We start from the raw sequence: 18115 nt of genomic DNA on the forward strand, positions 1-18115 counted from the left end.
GGTGTGTATTCACACACACACCATTAACTGTTTCTGTTTCTGCCAGCAGTACCGGGTCTGACTGCTGAAGACAGTGGCCACCTGGGGCGCAGGGCTTGGCGGCTCCGGTGTTCTTCAGATCCGTTGGCGGTGGAAACTGTGTGGGATCCGGCTCTTCTCTGGCCAGACGTCTTCTATCTTCGAGCCTGCCCACACATCACCTTGTGTATGATTGACCATCCTCATCCTCTGTTATTGTCTGTATTTCGTTGTGCGATTCACAACATTAAATTGTTACTTTTTGGCTTATCCATTGTCCGTTCATTAACGCCCCCTGTTGTGGGTCCGTGTCACTACACTTTCACAACAGGATTTCTCGTCCAGCGCCATGGATCCCGAGGGGCGTCAGCCATCGCTTGAACAGCCAATGGAAGAGCGAGGTGCACAGGTGTCAGCAGGAGACGTGTTAGGTGAGCTGCAGCAAATCTTAACCGCTTTCACTGCTCGGCTGGACTTAGTCACCGAGCGGAATGTGATTCTCAATCGGAGGATGGAGGCTCTCACCGCCCAGGTGGAAGCGCAAGCTCAGGGCGCTGCTGCAGCACCTCCTCCTGCTGACCGGTGGCCTGAAACAGACATTCCGCTGGTCGTTCAACGAACCCCCCCACCGTCCCCTGAAGCATACATAAGCCCTCCGGAGCCGTACGGAGGCTGTGTCGAGACGTGCGCAGATTTCTTAATGCAGTGCTCGCTCGTCTTTTCACAGCGTCCCGTCATGTACGCGTCATACGCTAGCCGGGGTGGCTTACGTTATAAATTTGCTTTGAGGAGAGGCACGCGCCTGGGCTACGGCACTCTGGGAGCAGAATTCACGGCTCCTAACATCATACGCTGGGTTTGTGAGGGAGTTCAGACAAGTGTTCGACCACCCTCATAGAGGCGAGACCACTTCAAGTGTGCTGCTGTCGATAAGACAGGGGTGCCGGAGCGCAGCTAAGTATGCAGTCGACTTCCGCATTGTGGCAGCGCGAGCCGGCTGGAATGCTGTTGTGCTCCGCGCCGCCTTTGTAAACGGTCTGTCCCTGGTCCTTAAGGAGCACCTGGTGGCGAAGGACGAGCCGCGGGATTTAGACAGGCTTATCGACCTGGTTATACGGTTGGACAACCGATTAACAGAACACCGACGGGAGCGAGACGAAGGGCGTGGTCAGGCACAAGCCGTCCCTCTTCCTCCTGGGTCCGAAAGGAAGCCGTCTTCCCCACACTCCACAGCCAGGGCACTCCACGTGATGACAGCTCCCCCTGCTGCCGTTGCTATGGAAACGAGCAGGGCCAAAAGGCGATCAGATCAGAGACAAAGGAGGCTGGTCCGTGGGGAGTGTTTTCTCTGCAGCTCAACCGAGCACACGCAGAAAAACTGCCCCAAACGGTCAAAACAGCAGCACTCATCCTTAGAGATTGGGCTAAGGGTGGGTCATAATACCCACATGGGGAAACCCAGTAAATCTGCATGAATCCCAGTCACAATCCTAAGTGAGGAGTTAACCCTTCACGCCCCAGCACTAGTAGACACGGGGTTGGAAGGGAATCTGCTGGACAGCAGATGGGCAAAGGAAGTAGGGCTCCCTCTGGTGGCTCTGCCTTCACCTTGGAAGGTACGGGCACTAGATGGCACCCTTCTTCCATTAATCACACACCAGACACAGCCCGTGACATTGGTTGTGTCTGGGAATTACAGGAGGAGATTGTGTTTATGTAACACCTTCTACCTCCCGAGTGATTTTAGGGTTTCCATGGATGGTGACGCACAATCCCCGGATTGATTGGCCGTCTGGGGTTGTGACGCAGTGGAGCGAAACCTGCCACCAGGAATGTTTAGGATCCTCGGTTCCACCCGGTGTGACAGCTAATGAGGAGGTCAAAGTCCCCCCCCAATCTGACGGCGGTGCCGGAGGAGTACCACGATCTTGCTGACGTCTTCAGCAAAGATCTGGCACTCACTCTTCCCCCGCACCGACCGTACGATTGCGCCATCAATTTGATCCCGGGCGCTGAGTACCCCCTTAGGTCACTTTGAGTACCTGGTCATGCCGTTCGGCCTCACAAACGCCCCCGCGACGTTCCAAGCATTGGTTAATGACGTCTTGCGGGACTTCCTGCATCGGTTTGTCTTCGTATATCTAGACGATATACTCATCTTTTCTCCGGACCCTGAGACTCATGTCCAGCATGTACGTCAGGTCCTGCAGCGGTTGTTGGAGAACCGGCTGTTTGTGAAGGGCGAGAAGTGCGAGTTCCACCGTACTTCTTTGTCCTTCCTGGGGTTTATCATCTCCTCCAACTCCGTCGCCCCTGACCCGGCCAAGGTTGCGGCGAGATTTTCTGTGACTAAACATTGTTCTGTGTGCAGCCATTTTCCTATGGCTACAGTCTGAAGCTGGATTGACGAATAGTGTGAGCGCGACGTCTTCGCCTCTCTTTCTTTGCCTTTGAAAAAGGCAGTACATCCAGATTTGGAGTTGGGTGCAGATCTGTGCCTGGATGGGTTAGGCTCGTATTTCACTGGGCTTCAACAGCCTGTGAACGGCATCCATGTGGAAACTCGCGCAGTTCGGCGCAAGGTTCACAGTCGTTAACCATCCTCTCGCCTTAGTCGTGGGACAATGGCACACCTCACTAGATTTTTACACAAACCAAAACATTTGCATGATAAACTCCCTCGCCAAATCGTCAGGTGGGCGCCTCGTCTCTGTGACTCAGAACATCCACAGCGTGTGGGACAACTTGTGAGGGGTTGACACACACTTTCCCTTTTATATGATCAGAGAGGAGCAGGGCTTTGGGAAGCAGCTGAACAAATCCATGAGCCTCCAGCTACCCAGCTCTGCAGGCGGCACCCACCCGGGCGTGCACACGCGTGAGAGGGCCACAGATGACAACAGAAACAAACCAGATTACTGTGTGTATCTCTTTCTAATTATTTATTTGAACACAGAAGTGCTAATTATGCTCCTAGTCGGCACACACCCAGCATGCATACGTGTGACTGGGCTGGACTCGTCGTGTCCTGCCACGGAGGAGCCACTCGATTTGATTTTGATTTGATCATTTATTTAGTCCCCATGGGGGCAATTCAGGTGCAGTCAGCAGTAAAAATTACATTACATTCATAAAACCACATCATACAAATTCATAAAAAACATAAAAAACATAAAAACACAGCAGAATAAATATACAAAACAAGAGCCCAGAAATAAGGTGCGAGTCAGTATAGACTTAAGTGAGTCCTTAGGTGTTATTTAGGAGAGCAATGGCTGTGGGAATAAAAGAGTTTTTTTAGTCTGTTGGTTCTGCATCTGGGCATTACCAGGCATCTGCCCTGGTAATGCCAGGGCAGACGCCTGGCATTAATGTAGTTAAGTTTTATGCATGGCCGGCTGTGAATGCACGGTGGACACATCTTGTCCAGCCACCGAGGAGCTGCATGAAGCGGAGTTACTGCGTTTTTCATATTCATTTTTCTGAAGGTTGCAGTCTAATGCTACCGGCCAGTGCCGGCCCTCGTGCATGAAGGGACAGCAGGCTGCAACTGTGTGGAGAATGTAGATGAGGATGATTTAGAGTCATTGTTTTTATTTTGTTTGTTTGTGAGGACGTCAATGGAAGTTGAGAGACACAGCTCCTGGACATCATTCTTTATGCCCATGAGTGGTTTTTCACACTTTCCTTCTTGTTTTTTGTTTTTTTAGTTATTATTTATAGAATTTTGTGGCAGCCAGTCTGCTCTGTGTAAGCCTGATTCCATCAGATTTCAGAAGCTAAGCAGTATGTGTCCTGGTTAGTACTTGGATGGGAGACTTCTTTGGAACACTAGGGGCTACGCGTGTTTCTCCGTAGGGAAAACTGGAATTGTGCCAGGAAGGCCATCCGGTGTAAAACGTTTGCCAAATACTAATGCGTATCGTATTGTATTTGCTGTGGCAACCCCAACCAAATGGGAGCAGCTGGAAAGACAACATTTATTATTATTTACTGCACTTTTTCTGCCTAAAGTGTGGGGAATTTTCACAGCCTCTTTCACACAACAACAATATAACAGTCCACAGCATGTCATCATCTCAGCCATGCCAGTGGTGCTTAACCACCATGAGACTGCCACGTGGCATTTGTGTGCAAATCCTTGTGCCTGCAAAAACCACACCAATGCCACTCAATTTTTGCATGTGTGCTGTGTGCCATATCAGTGGCTCTCATGTGGAATTTTTGCAGACTACTCGAGCTTTGTGGCTGTATTTTCGCTGCCACTCCAGACGTCATTCAGTGGACAGTCAGCTGCCACATGCACAGAGGAGGACAATTCAGAAAGTTGTCTCCACCTACTCTCCACCATTGTGCCTCAGTGATACTAGCCTTAATCTAGAGGACAAACTTTGTTGTATGTATGTATTTTTATTTATTTTCATCTATACAGTGCCAAATCATAACAAAAGCTGCCTCAAGGCGCTTCACTCAAGTAAGGTCTAACCTTACCAACCCCCATGTTCTGTATGTACAATGAAGGCCCTTCTTCACAGTGCTATACACCACAAAAACTCAAAAATCTTGCCAACTTTAATTTCTACTGTAGTCATTGAAGGGAACCATCTGCCAATTATGCAGCATGGATAGTATGGAGCAATTTTGTGTCTTGTGAAAGGAAATAGCTTATAGACAGTAACTGAGATTCAATCCAGAAATGCTTTAGTTGTAGCACAACCAACTCTACCCACTGAGGGTCATTTTCTATCTAAATACAGTTTTGTCTTGTTTTTGAAAAGTAAGGTTAAATATAGGCTGCCCTGGAATGTGCAACCACCATGACAAGGGACTGTAAACCCTTGCCAAAGAATAGTTTGCACCATCTGACATGCTTATTTATCACGTTATAGGGTAACATATGTCATAGAAACCAATGGATGTTGACCTTTACCTTGGAGTCCAAGTATTCATCAAAGTCAAAACTCAAAACTGTTCCACTTAAGAATCCTATTAACATAACCAATAATTTGCACACCTTTTCACCAAAATTGGAGCAACTTGAACTTTTTATCCCAGTGCAAGCTAAAATTTTCATTTTTTTTTTTTGCTGTTTTTGCCCCCTAACTCCAGAACTCTGTCATATAGTCCAAACTATACTGTTTTGAAATCTTTATGATTTGACAAATAATGTGGTATACCGTTCAATATGATTGGAGTATTTTTAAATTTTGACCCCCATGTAGTCCTTCTTTGACTCCTACCTGGCTATAGCTGCCACTCTGTAATGGTTATCATACATTTCTGTATAGACCATGGTACACTGAAACTGGCTCCTAAGTGTTGTTTGGCCACCTTAAGTGGTACTGATTGGGTCAAAATTTCCTTGTGGAAACTAGTCCTTCTGGACGAGTTAACTAAGCTACTGAAGTTGGTATTTTACCATATGTTTTATGAGAACACAGAATATTTATGTGATGTTGGTTGACTTATTTATGACTGTGATGAACCAATGGACTGTTTATTTTGTGCTGTGTTTCATTCCAAGGGTAATGAGAGTGATGAAGAGCCACAGTTGGTAGTTGACACTGGGAATCCAAACACGGAGGCTAAGGAAGAAACTGCAGAAAGAGATCTACTTTACTCCCTGAATGACAGGCCTCCTTGGTACCTCTGCATTTTGCTTAGTTTCCAGGTAAATTTTTCAGATGCAATCACATCCTCAGTGGAACTCCTTTTCCCCTTCACCCAACCCACACACTCTGTCGGCGGGTAACAAAAACACTAAAAGCTTTATTCTAATCCAATTACATTTTTTCTGCTAATCTGACTGGTTAATCATGTGAGATTTCAGACCGTATAATATCGGGGTAACAGTGGCAAAATATTTGACCATTTCACATTTAGATGTATTACTCCGTGCCCTCACCGGTGTTCTGACGAGATCTCATTCCTGTCAAGAGTCCAGCCCTCCGCGCAACTGCACATGCGCTATATTGTCAGGAGGTGGAAATGTCGATTTGTGCGACAAGACACAAAATTCAACAGAACACCGGCTGCACGCACTGCTACATGTGTCATAATGGCAGTGTTAGCTGAGAGCAAGAGAAAGTTGCGTACTGACGATGCCGCCAAAATGGGTGAATTTAAGCTACCATACAAAAGTATTGATGTGGATTTTGATACAGAATTATGTTTCACATTTGATGGATTTGAAAGATTTTCACATTTGAAGGATTACTCCCCGCCCTGACTGTTGTTGGAGCGACGCTGCCTCATGGTAAGCCTTGCTGACCGAATTACCTACAGTAAAATAAACCATGCAAACGATGGAATTGGATTAACGCGTCGCCGGTAAAGCTCAATTTGCGACCGTATAACCAGCATGAACGTCCGCAAATCATGAGACACAACAGGGTTATTCCCTAATTTTTATGACTGTGAAGATAGTAACGTTGACAGACAGACAACTTTATTAATCCCAAAGGGAAATTTCAGTTGTCATAGCAGCCAGGTACCTCAAAAAGATCAAAATAAAACAAACAACACACACACACAAAGAAAAACTGAGGTAGAAACACACAGAGTGCAATGGACCCAATATCACAGTTTAAGAGTGTGCATTAATTAAGGAGCAATGGTGTTATAAGACGTATTGCTATGTGGGGTGCAACAGGTAAATAGTAAATAGTATAGGCTTTTTAGTCTAGTTCAGAGACCACAGGTCTAGTAGAGGCAAATATGTTAGAGTCTGATAGCACTGGACAGGTACGATCTCCTGTATCGGTCCCTTAGGGAGCGTGGTTGTATGAGTCTTTTGCTAAAGCTGCTCTTAAGATTAGGGAGGCATTGTCCTTAATTGCCAGAAGTTTAGCCAGCATTCTGTCCGCAACCACTCCACCTCTAGGTTGCCAGGCCTGGAGCTAACAACAGACCCTCCCTTTTTTGACCAGTTTATTCAGTCTGTTGGCATTGTTTGCTTTGATGCCTGCCCCCCAGAAGACCACAGCAAAGTACATGATGCTTGTAGCAACAGACTGACAGAACATGTGGAGCATCCTGTTACATACATTAAAGGATCTGAGCCTCCTCAGGAAGCAAAGCTGGCTTAGGCCTTTCTTGGAGACGTCTCTGTGTTCATAGACCATTCCAGTTTAGTGTTCAGGTAGATGCCCAGATACTTATATGATGGGACTATGACCACATCAGTCCCACCGATGCAGAAGGCGGGGGCTTGTTCTTCCTCCACCATCTCCTTCATCTTTGCCACATTCAGATGCAGGTGATTCTCTCCACACACCTCACAAACTGGCACCAAGTCCCTATACTTATCCTCCCAACCATTTTCTACACACCCAACTATGGCCGTGTCATCAGGGAATTTCTGGAGATGACACAACTCAGTGCAGTACTAAAAGTCTGCAGTTTAGGTGGTGAAAAAGAAGGGGGATAGCACAGGTCCTTGGGGGTCCCGATGTTACTGATGAGACTTCTCAGACACACAACTCTGAAGCCTCATGAACTGTGGACTGCCCGTCAGATAGTCAGTGATCCATGTGACCGGGGCAACATCAACCTGCATGTTCTCTAGTTTTGCCTTCAGCAATCGAGGCTGGATGATGAGATGCTGGAGAAATCAGAGAACATGACGCGGACTGTGGTGTCGGGTCTGTCCAGGGAGAAGTAAGGTTTATGCAGCAGATATATTATAGCATCATCCACACCTAGATGGGGCTGATATGCAAACTGCAGGGGTTTTTTTTTTTGAGCACACCAGTGATCTGAGGTGTGCCAGGACCATGCCAGGGGGATGAGGGGTGGAAAAGATGTAAAGAGGTGTCTGCTGCAGGAATTGGTGGAGGGCTGTGAGGGTTGTGAGAAAGACATGGGGTCATTGCTCAAAGGACCATTCGGGGGGTGAGGAGGTCAAGAGGGAGTCAAACTGGACTCACCTCAGGACTACAGATGGAAAGTAGCTTTTAGCTAAATCTGACATATTTACGCTATGGCATGAAAATGTACAAAATGTTCATTAATGTGCATTGTCCTCATCAAATAAACAATAAATAAATAAATAAAGAACCTGTGAAAACTGGTTTTGCTTTATGTATGTATGGCACCCCTTCCCTCTGGAGGCTGGTGATCGGTTTCATCCCACTCCACACATCCCTGGCCTTGTTCCTCTCCAGTTTCTCCTCCAGTTTCCTCCTGTAGGCATCCTTGCTCTCCTTCAGTCTGTTTTTTTTTATATTTAATTTAACCTTTATTTAACCAAGTTAGTCTCATTGAGCTCAAGACCCATGCAAACATGGGGAGAACATGCAAACTCCATACAGAGAGGCCACAGGTGAGAATCGAACCTATGACCTTCTTGCTGTGAGACAACAGTGCAAACCACTAATCCACTGTGCTGTTTGAGTTCTGCGTGGTCTCCTGACCTCAAGCCCTCTCTTTTCATAAAGAAGGGCCTTCAGGACACTGGTAACCCAGTGTTTGTTGTTAGAGTAACAACAGACCTCTTTAGTGGGGATAGAATTTTGGCTTCTGCACAGATGGTATTATAGAAACACAGTCTATAATACCATCAATGTCATCACTATGTGGGTCATACAGTGCATTCTAGTCAGCAGCTTCAAAGGCACCACACAGTAAAGATGCATATTGAAGCATCATCACACCAAAGGGCCCCTTCACACATAACACAATTGAAGCCGATGAGCACATGAAGGAGAAATTGCATGCCATTCGTGAAAAATCTGAGCCGCCTGAAAAGCCTCGTACACCTGTCACCACAACCATTCGCGCACACAAGTGGCTGAAAGACATTAAATATGTCATGTGAAAGAAATGAAATATGTGTGAACTCATTCTTGTTTGATCACTTTGCTCATATGCTTTGCTGTGGACATACAGCACCTGTCAGCTGACTGCCTGCTGCAACATCAACCTGCAAGGTGTCAAATTAAAAACAGACATCAGACAGATGCAGGACAAACACATAATAATACATACATGACAATCCCAATTCCAATGAAGTTGGGACGTTGTGAAAAATGTAAATAAAAACAGAATACAATGATTTGCAAATCCTCTTCAACATATATTCAATTGAATACACCACAAAGACAAGATATTTAATGTTCAAACTGATAAACTTTGTTTTTGTGCAAATATTTGCTCATTTTGAAATGGATGCCTGCAACACGTTTCAAAAAGTTGGGACAGTGGTATGTTTACCATTGTGCTACATCACCTTTCCTTCTAACAACATCCTGGTGTATGTTTAGGAAGAGGCTAAATCTGCTGTTTACTGAGGACACTAATTGTTGAAGCTTTGAAGGTGGAATTCTTTCCCATTCTTGCTTGATGTACCACTTCAGTTGTCCAACAGTTCGTGGTCTCCGTTGTCATATTTTGTGCTTCTAATGCGCCACACATTTTCAATGGGTGACAGGTCTGGACTGCAGGCAGGCCAGTCTAGTACCCGCACTCTTTTACTACGAAGCCACGCTGTTGTAACACGTGCAGAATGTGTTCTTGGCATTGTCTTGCTGACATAAGCAGGGACACCCCTGAAAAAGACGTTGCTTGGATAGCAGCATGTGTTGCTCCAAAACCTGGATGTACCTTTCAGCATTGATGGTGCCATCACAGATGTGTAAGTTGCCCATGCCATGGGCACTAACACACCCCCATACCATCACAGATGCTGGCTTTTGAACTTTGCCCTGGTAACAATCTGGGTTGCCTTTTTCCTCTTTTGTCTGGAGGACACCAATGTCCTGATTTCCCAAAAACAATTTGAATCGTGGACTCATCAGACCACAGCACACTTTTCCACTTTGTGTCTGTACATTTCAAATGAGCTTGGGCCCAGAGAAGGTGGCAGCATTTCTGGATGTGTTGATGTTTGGCTTTCACTTTGCATGGTAGAGTTTTAACTTGCACTTGTAGATGTAGCGATAAACTATGTCAAACTGACAGTGATTTTTTGAAGTAAGATCCTTTACCACAATGATGTCGGTTTTTTTTAATGCAGTGCCGCTTGAGGGATTGAAGATCATGGACATGTTGGTTTTTGGTCTTGCCGCTTACGTTGCAGAAGGTTCTCCAGCTTCTCTAAATCTTCTGATTATATTATTGACTGTAGATGATGGAATCCCTAAATTCCTTGCAATTGAACGTTGAGAAACATTGTTCTTAAACTGTTGGACTATTTTTTTCTTGCATTTGTTCACAAAATGGTGATCCTCACCCCATCCTTGCTTGTGAATGGCTGAACCTTTTGGGGATGCTTTTTTTATACCCAATCATAACACTCACATGTTTCCAAACAGGTGTTCTTTGAGCATTCATCAACTTTCCCAGTCTTTTGTTGCCCCGTCCCAACTTTTTTGAAATGTGTTGTAGGCATCCATTTCAAAATGAGCAAATATTTGCACAAAAACAACAAAGTCTATCAGTTTGAATATTAAATATCTGTATTCAATTGAATATAGGTTTTTCTTGATTTGCCTCTCACATGCCTGGAAAGTCTCCTGGCCATCGAACCATGTCCTTTAGGTCCTTCAGACTTTTTTCAGTGAAATAGTTCTTGGGAGCATTAGCATGACTAAAACCTTTACCCCCAGACCCCCTGCCTTTTAAGCATTTTCCTATTTTGTATTTCAGCTTCTGGGAGGGGCTCTGCCCCCCCCCATATTTCCACCTTTTTAAGCATTCTTCTTTTTTTTTGCTTTTCAGCTGACCCCCCAGTTACAGCCCTCTTAACCCCCTGCCACTTTAAGTATTTTTTAAATGTAGATGTAAATTAATATTCAAAGTTTTCAGCTAGTTGACAGTTGACATATTCTTGAGCCGCTTAGGTGGGTAGGGAGAGTTCCCCTGGGATAAAAAAATCTTTTCAACCTACCATCCCTGGTTCTCAAGACCAGGCACCTAAGTAGCTCTACTCTCTCTCTCTCTCTCTCTCTCTCTCTCTCTCTCTCTCTCTCTCTCTCTCTCTTTTTTTTTTAAGTTATTTCGGTGTACCTTAGTAAACACTAGTAGAGTTCCACTTTAGATTTGGAATGTATAATAGAAGATATACCTTACTGAATTTTCATATCAATATGATATACGATATGACTATGATTTGACACAATTTGCAGCAACAGTGAAAATTAAACATTCTTAAACAAAGCAGTAATAATACCACACTATTTTGCACTCATCATAAGGTTAGAATAGTGTGCCCTCCAAAAAGTATTGGAACACTTGGAATTTCACACATTTTAATTTGTTTATGCCATTTTAATGAAGAATAGAAAAAAAAAGAATAAAATTTTCCAAAATGATCTTCCTCAAACTCAAACTATCAATTATGAAGAAATACAAAGTTTCTTTCACCAAAACATCAAATCTAGGCTTTCATCTCAAATATACTTTCTGTTAAATGTAGCTGAACTTTCAGGTCTTATTTTTAAGAAAATCCTCCTCTACACACTCCATCAGGAAGCCGGATTTTATATTTTTAATTAATTTATATCACATTGTAGAGATTTGCTTTCAGTTTGAGTTATGGAAGATAATTTTAGAAAAAAAAAGTATTTGAAATGGAATAAACAAATTAAAATGTGTGAAATACAAGTGTTCCAATACTTTTGAGGGCAATTCAGAAACACCGAGGAGCAGCATCTTACATCTCATATATAGTGCAGCAGATCAGAGAATATTTAGAGTGGAATCCTGCAAATGGTGATACAAACATCAAATTTGAAACAAATAATCCATGGACAGGAACTCTTTTGAAAAAAACTGATTGGCCAGTTGAATTTTCAATAGTCAGCCAGGTAGGGGTCAATTACACAGAATTACACAGGGGTCACAATTAAAAGATGCTCCAAATCATATAGAAAACTACACCACATTATTTGTCTGACCATAAAGATTCCAAAAAGGTATAGTTTGGACAATATGTGACTGAATGTCATGGAGTTATTAGGTAAAAGCAGCAAGAATGTGACAAAGGTCAGTTTCAATTTGTACAGGGGTCAAAAGTTAAAGTTGCTCCATTAATTTTGCTCCAGCTGTATTTGTGCTGAATTTGATGCTTGTATCACCATTTGAATGATTGTTTCAGTTATCTGATGCACTAATAGGCCAAGAGAGCATGAACCAGCTGCTGTCTGTTAGCTTAAACATGTCGATATAAGGCAACCCGAATTAAAGGAGTAATGCTGCTTTTAACAACCTGGACCTCATTTCTGGCAGGAAATACGGTCGTTTACTTACCAATATAAGTTTGGTGTGATTTGAAGTCCATAGTTCAAACGACGTGTTCAGTTCAAATCTGAAGCAAACATTTTTGCCCCGTCCCAACTGGCAAACAGCTAACTGATCATCTGCAGAGGAATGGTCTATTTGAAGAGTTTCAGTCAGGTTTTAGAATTCATCATAGTACAGAAACAGCATTAGTGAAGGTTACAAATGATCTTCTTATGGCCTCGGACAGTGGACTCATCTCTGTGCTTGTTCTGTTAGACCTCAGTGCTGCTTTTGATACTGTTGACCATAAAATTTTATTACAGAGATTAGAGCATGCCATAGGTATTAAAGGCACTGCGCTGCGGTGGTTTGAATCATATTTGTCTAATAGATTATAATTTGTTCATGTAATGGGGAATCTTCTTCACAGACTAAAGTTAATTATGGAGTTCCACAAGGTTCTGTGCTAGGACCAATTTTATTCACTTTATACATGCTTCCCTTAGGCAGTATTATTAGACGGTATTGCTTAAATTTTCATTGTTACGCAGATGATACCCAGCTTTATCTATCCATGAAGCCAGAGGACACACACCAATTAGCTAAACTGCAGGATTGTCTTACAGACATAAAGACATGGGTGACCTCTAATTTCCTGCTTTTAAACTCAGATAAAACTGAAGTTATTGTACTTGGCCCCACAAATCTTAGAAACATGGTGTCTAACCAGATCCTTACTCTGGATGGCATTACCCTGACCTCTAGTAATACTGTGAGAAATCTGGAGTCATTTTTGATCAGGATATGTCATTCAAAGCGCATATTAAACAAATATGTAGGACTGCTTTTTTGCATTTACGCAATATCTCTAAAATCAGAAAGGTCTTGTCTCAGAGTGATGCTGAAAAACTAATTCAGGCATTTATTTCCTCTAGGCTGGACTATTGTAATTCATTATTATCAGGTTGTCCTAAAAGTTCCCTAAAAGCCTTCAGTTAATTCAAAATGCTGCAGCTAGAGTACTGACGGGGACTAGAAGGAGAGAGCATATCTCACCATATTGGCCTCTCTTCATGGGCTTCCTGTTAATTCTACAATAGAATTTAAAATTCTTCTTCTTACTTATAAGGTTTTGAATAATCAGGTCCCATCTATCTTAGGGACCTCGTAGTACCATATCACCCCAATAGAGCACTTCGCTCTCAGACTGCAGGCTTACTTGTAGTTCCTAGGTTTGTAAAGAGTAGAATGGGAGGCAGAGCCTTCAGCTTTCAGGCTCCTCTCCTGTGGAACCAGCTCCCAATTCAGATCAGGGAGACAGACACCCTCTCTACTTTTAAGATTAGGCTTAAAACTTTCCTTTTTGCTAAGCTTATAGTTAGGGCTGGATCAGGTGACCTGAACCATCCCTTAGTTATGCGCTATAGACGTAGACTGCTGGGGGGTTCCCATGATGCACTGTTCTTCTTCTCTTTTTGCTCTGTATGCACCACTCTGCATTTAATCATTAGTGATCGATCTCTGCTCCCCTCCACAGCATGTCTTTTTCCTGGGTTCTCCTCCCTCAGCCCCAACCAGTCCCAGCAGAAGACTGCCCCTCCCTGAGCCTGGTTCTGCGGGAGGTTTCTTCCTGTTAAAAGGGAGTTTTTTTCCTTCCCACTGTAGCCAAGTGCTTGCCTCACAGGGGGTCGTTTTGACCGTTGGGGTTTTATATAATTATTGTATGGCCTTGCCTTACAATATAAAGCGCCTTGGGGCAACTGTTTGTTGTGATTTGGCGCTATATAAAAAAAATGATTGATTGATTGATTTTTCTTCTTCTACTAAGGTGGATTAGAACTTTTTGTGGTACACAGCACAAACTACTGGACAGGAGGAACCTAGCAGTCAATGTGACTCACTGATTTCAAAATGCAGCTCTTTCAACCAGATGTGCGGTGTCGTGACATGTCAATCATCTGTGTCCAATCAGATTTCAGGGGAGTCCAGTGAAACCCTGGCCTCTGCTCTAGCTCCACCCATGCCAGGAAGTGTTCATCATTGAACGTTTCACTGTGACTGAGAATTCGGCATTTCCTGTTTGGGTGTGAGATTGCCACTGAGTTCCCGCAAGATTCTGTGATTCCATCTCGTCTGTCAATACAAGAAGTGTCTGACATTGAACATTTCCTGTTTTACTGTGGATTTGAATTTTGGCACTTCCTGTTTAGGACGCCCCTGTTCATGAGTGAGCTTCGCACTGCTGCGTGACACTTTGCTTGAATTATTTTACATTCTTTCATTGAAATAAATTAGCATTTGGTTACACATTATATTTTTAGAATATCTTTAATTATTTGGTAAATTTCATTCAGAATATTTGGAAAGGACTACTATACTGATCATTTTAGTTTAATTTACCAAGATCATCAGTATATTTAAACAATTTCACACTTTTAATTTACTCAATATTTGTAAATGTAAAAATGTTCACCAAAAAACGGTTGAGCACTGCACAGTTAAGGTTTTTTAGAGTGATTGATTTGCAACCTCCCAGCCACCATAACACGTGTAACACTTCAAACTACACAAAGGCCACTTTTTAGTGCGTTGTGATGTGCACAGATGTGTGTATTGGACACACGTTCTGTGCATCTAAACGGTGTTTTTATGCAGCTTTTTAAGAGCTCCACATTGCGGCGTGATGAACGGCTTATTTTTGACACAGCGCGCTCTGAGCTGTCAACTATGTCCACGTCAGGGCTTTGAGGGACAGAATGGAGATAACAGTGATGTCCCGCCTGCCTGCTGCTTTTAACGTGGAGGTGATGGTCAAAGTGGTAGTCTGAGACCAGAAAATCACTAAAGGCCCTTGGGCAAGGTCTGTATGAATGGGTGAACATGAGACATAATGTAAAGCCTTTAAACAACTGATGCAGATGGAAAAGTGCTATATAAATGCAGTCCATTTACCATTTGTCAAAGTGTCAAATTACTTCTACAAGACAAAACTAACAAATAAACCAACAGAGGTAATTTACATCAATGAATGTACATCAACCTTTTTAATCATGGCACAATCACTGCAGTGAACATCAGAAGCTGTCAGTGTCTGCCAATTGCTGTAAAAGGTACTAAAATACAAATTAAATAATAACTAAATTACACTCAATGGACATATTGGAATGGCAGAATTCTGAAACTGTCTGTTAAATGGACTGCATTTCCATCTGAACAAGATGCTCAAAAGACTTTACAGTGACACGTCACATCCACATCACTGTTCTATGTGAGGCACAAATGACCCCAGGGAGCAATGTGTCATTAAATGCATGAGAAAATTATTGAAATGTTTCAAAACAATGTTCCTCAAAGAAAAATGGAAAGGGATTTGCATATTTCTCCCTCTACATTGTTAAAGGAAGGAAACTGGAGGAATTTCAGTGTGTACAGGGCAAGGGTGCAAGCCAGCTAAACACCTGTGATCTCTAATCTGTCAGATGGCACTGCATTAAGAATTGTTATTCATAAATAATAAATTCATAAATAGCTGATATAACTTCATGGAAAGCTCTACTTTGGGAAACCTTTGTCAAACACTACACTATGTAGTTACATCAGGGGTGCCCAAGTTCGGTCCACTCTTAGTTGTCTCCTTGTTCCAACACACCTGAATCCAATGAAAGACTCATTAGCAGGCATTTAATGAGCCTTTCACAGTATACTTTTACAGTAGATTAACATATGAAATGAAGTTGACCACAAGAAATGTGGGCCGCCTTGGGTTCATACTCTCTGCAATTAAATTTATTTATCCATTTACCTTTTACATACCGTCCTGACTTCTTCTGACTTGGATTTTTAGGTTAAATTTATGGAATGTTCTTATGTCTCTATAAAGTCATGAGTGTCCTCTTCACTGATGTCTCACAACTTCAGTATGAGACTCAAGCTGTAGAATTCTCCCTGCTAGGGAGGCTAAAACTCTCTCACCTTGATCAGACATCTTGGTTGAATGAAATGATCTGGATCCTGTATCAGGATCCTGCACTTGTCACCAGGGTAACACAAAATGGGGGTGTGTCATTGGTGGGGTTGAGAAATGGGGGCTCCTGATTGGATGACAAGCAGGGTGATACGAAGCCTGGTATTTTCAATGTCTTTTTTGTATCGCCGTTTTAAGATTTGTATCGCCCTGATTTTATTGCCACAGTTTCCAGAGCAGAAAAATTGATAGGAAAGGTATATGATTTATCAGCCCTATTTTTTCTTGTATCTCACGAGGGCTGGTTTTATGCGCATATGGCAGATTGTTGTTGTAATAATACAATAACATGCTTTTGGAGGGCGGTATGCATTTTCAGTGGCCTGACGTCCATGCCCAGTCACCCAAAATGACCGATATTCGCCCTCGTCTAACTCGGATGAATATCGGCCAATGCACAGCAGGCGGGTATTGGGATACCCACCCATTACTGCGGGCAGGTATGGACAGGTAGCGTAAATGTAAATCTATGCTACTGGCCCAGCAATGCCTCATTAAGTGATAATAATATGTGATAACAGTTGCATCGTGTTATCCAGTCCTTTCTGTTGTAAACAACAGTCCCAGTGGTGGGCACAGCTAACCAAAAAGGTAGCTTCAATAACCATTAATCCAATAACTGAAAAGTTATTTTATGATGCTAAACTGATAAACTGCAAAAGAAATGTATCTTTATTACAGATAACCGATAACTTTTAGTATTGATTCATATTGACATCAGATTACACTGTCAGCTTCTGATAAACCAGTTTCACTTTCACTTTTTGCTGCTGGTTAAATTCATGGATCACAAACACATAAGAACGCATGAAAAATAATGAATAAAAAAAATAAAACCCCAAACACTGTCGTCATCTTTGAAAAGCAGTAAAACACAGTATTAGAAGTCACCGTTTATCTCAGTATTATACACCATCATTTACGAACTAAAAAGCTGGCTTAAACAACCAAAATATGCCCATTAATGCATTGATTGGCAGAGTAAAATACACATAGTAAATATAAATTCTTACCTGTTAGTTTCAGTGGGATATATCTGAATAAATAATCCACATAAAGCGTCCTTTTAAAAAAAAATCCAAAACGGTGTCTAAACGTGAAGAAAAGTCCCTCTGTACACACAGCTCCGCCGTGAGAGCTCCTGTCCCCCACCGAGTCTTGGCAATTAAATTAGAGCCACAAAGAAATAAAATAATGTTAAAATTAGTCCAGTCTGTTTTTGTGTCGAGTGGACTCACTCACTATAATGTCCAAAGTGAATCTGAACTACACTACCCACAATGCTCCCTGCGTCGACCAGCCAATCATGTTTTGCGCTTAATGATGACATCATCAGCAAGTGACAGGCAGCCAGTCTGCTACAAATACACAATAGACAGACTAAAATGTTTAACTTTAGGGTTTCCAAATGTTTTGACCATTAAACTTTGATCACTTTACCAGCAAAAAAAATGTTATCGTTCTGAAAGTTATTGGAACTAAATTTATTGGAAGATAATTGGTCCAATGATGGTTTTAAAACTTATCTGAAAAGCTTATCCATTAGCAAAAACATTAGCTTTGATAATTATCTATCGGACTAGCTGACCTTTGCCCACCACTGAACATTCCTATGCTTAAAACATGGGGGAAAGATCCCCCTCTCTTACCGTGGGAGGAAGGAAGGCGAGTACTGAGAACTAAATACCCTCTGGCCCCCCTGTGGGTCATGATGGGTATTGAAGGAAAGTTTGAAACCTGTGTTCCTGTGGGATGGTACCAGACTGGGAGGAGGCTACAGCAGAGTCTGCAATCTTTATTAAGTAGAAGTAAAAACATATGTACAAATGTTTTTGTGGCCTTAGAAGGAAG

At 42.8% G+C, this 18115-nt stretch overlaps 1 protein-coding gene across 1 annotated transcript in view; it reads left to right on the forward strand.

The window, feature by feature from the left end:
- si:dkey-106n21.1 (solute carrier family 23 member 1) overlaps nucleotides 1-18115 on the forward strand; it is a 228439-nt gene that overhangs the window by 17258 nt on the left and 193066 nt on the right. Inside the window, 1 exon segment of the mRNA XM_034175892.1 lies at nucleotides 5543-5689. Within this exon segment, the coding sequence (XP_034031783.1) occupies nucleotides 5543-5689 (147 nt within the window).

Source organism: Thalassophryne amazonica, chromosome 8 (genome assembly GCF_902500255.1).
Source record: "Thalassophryne amazonica chromosome 8, fThaAma1.1, whole genome shotgun sequence".
In the NCBI taxonomy this organism is placed as follows: domain Eukaryota; kingdom Metazoa; phylum Chordata; class Actinopteri; order Batrachoidiformes; family Batrachoididae; genus Thalassophryne; species Thalassophryne amazonica.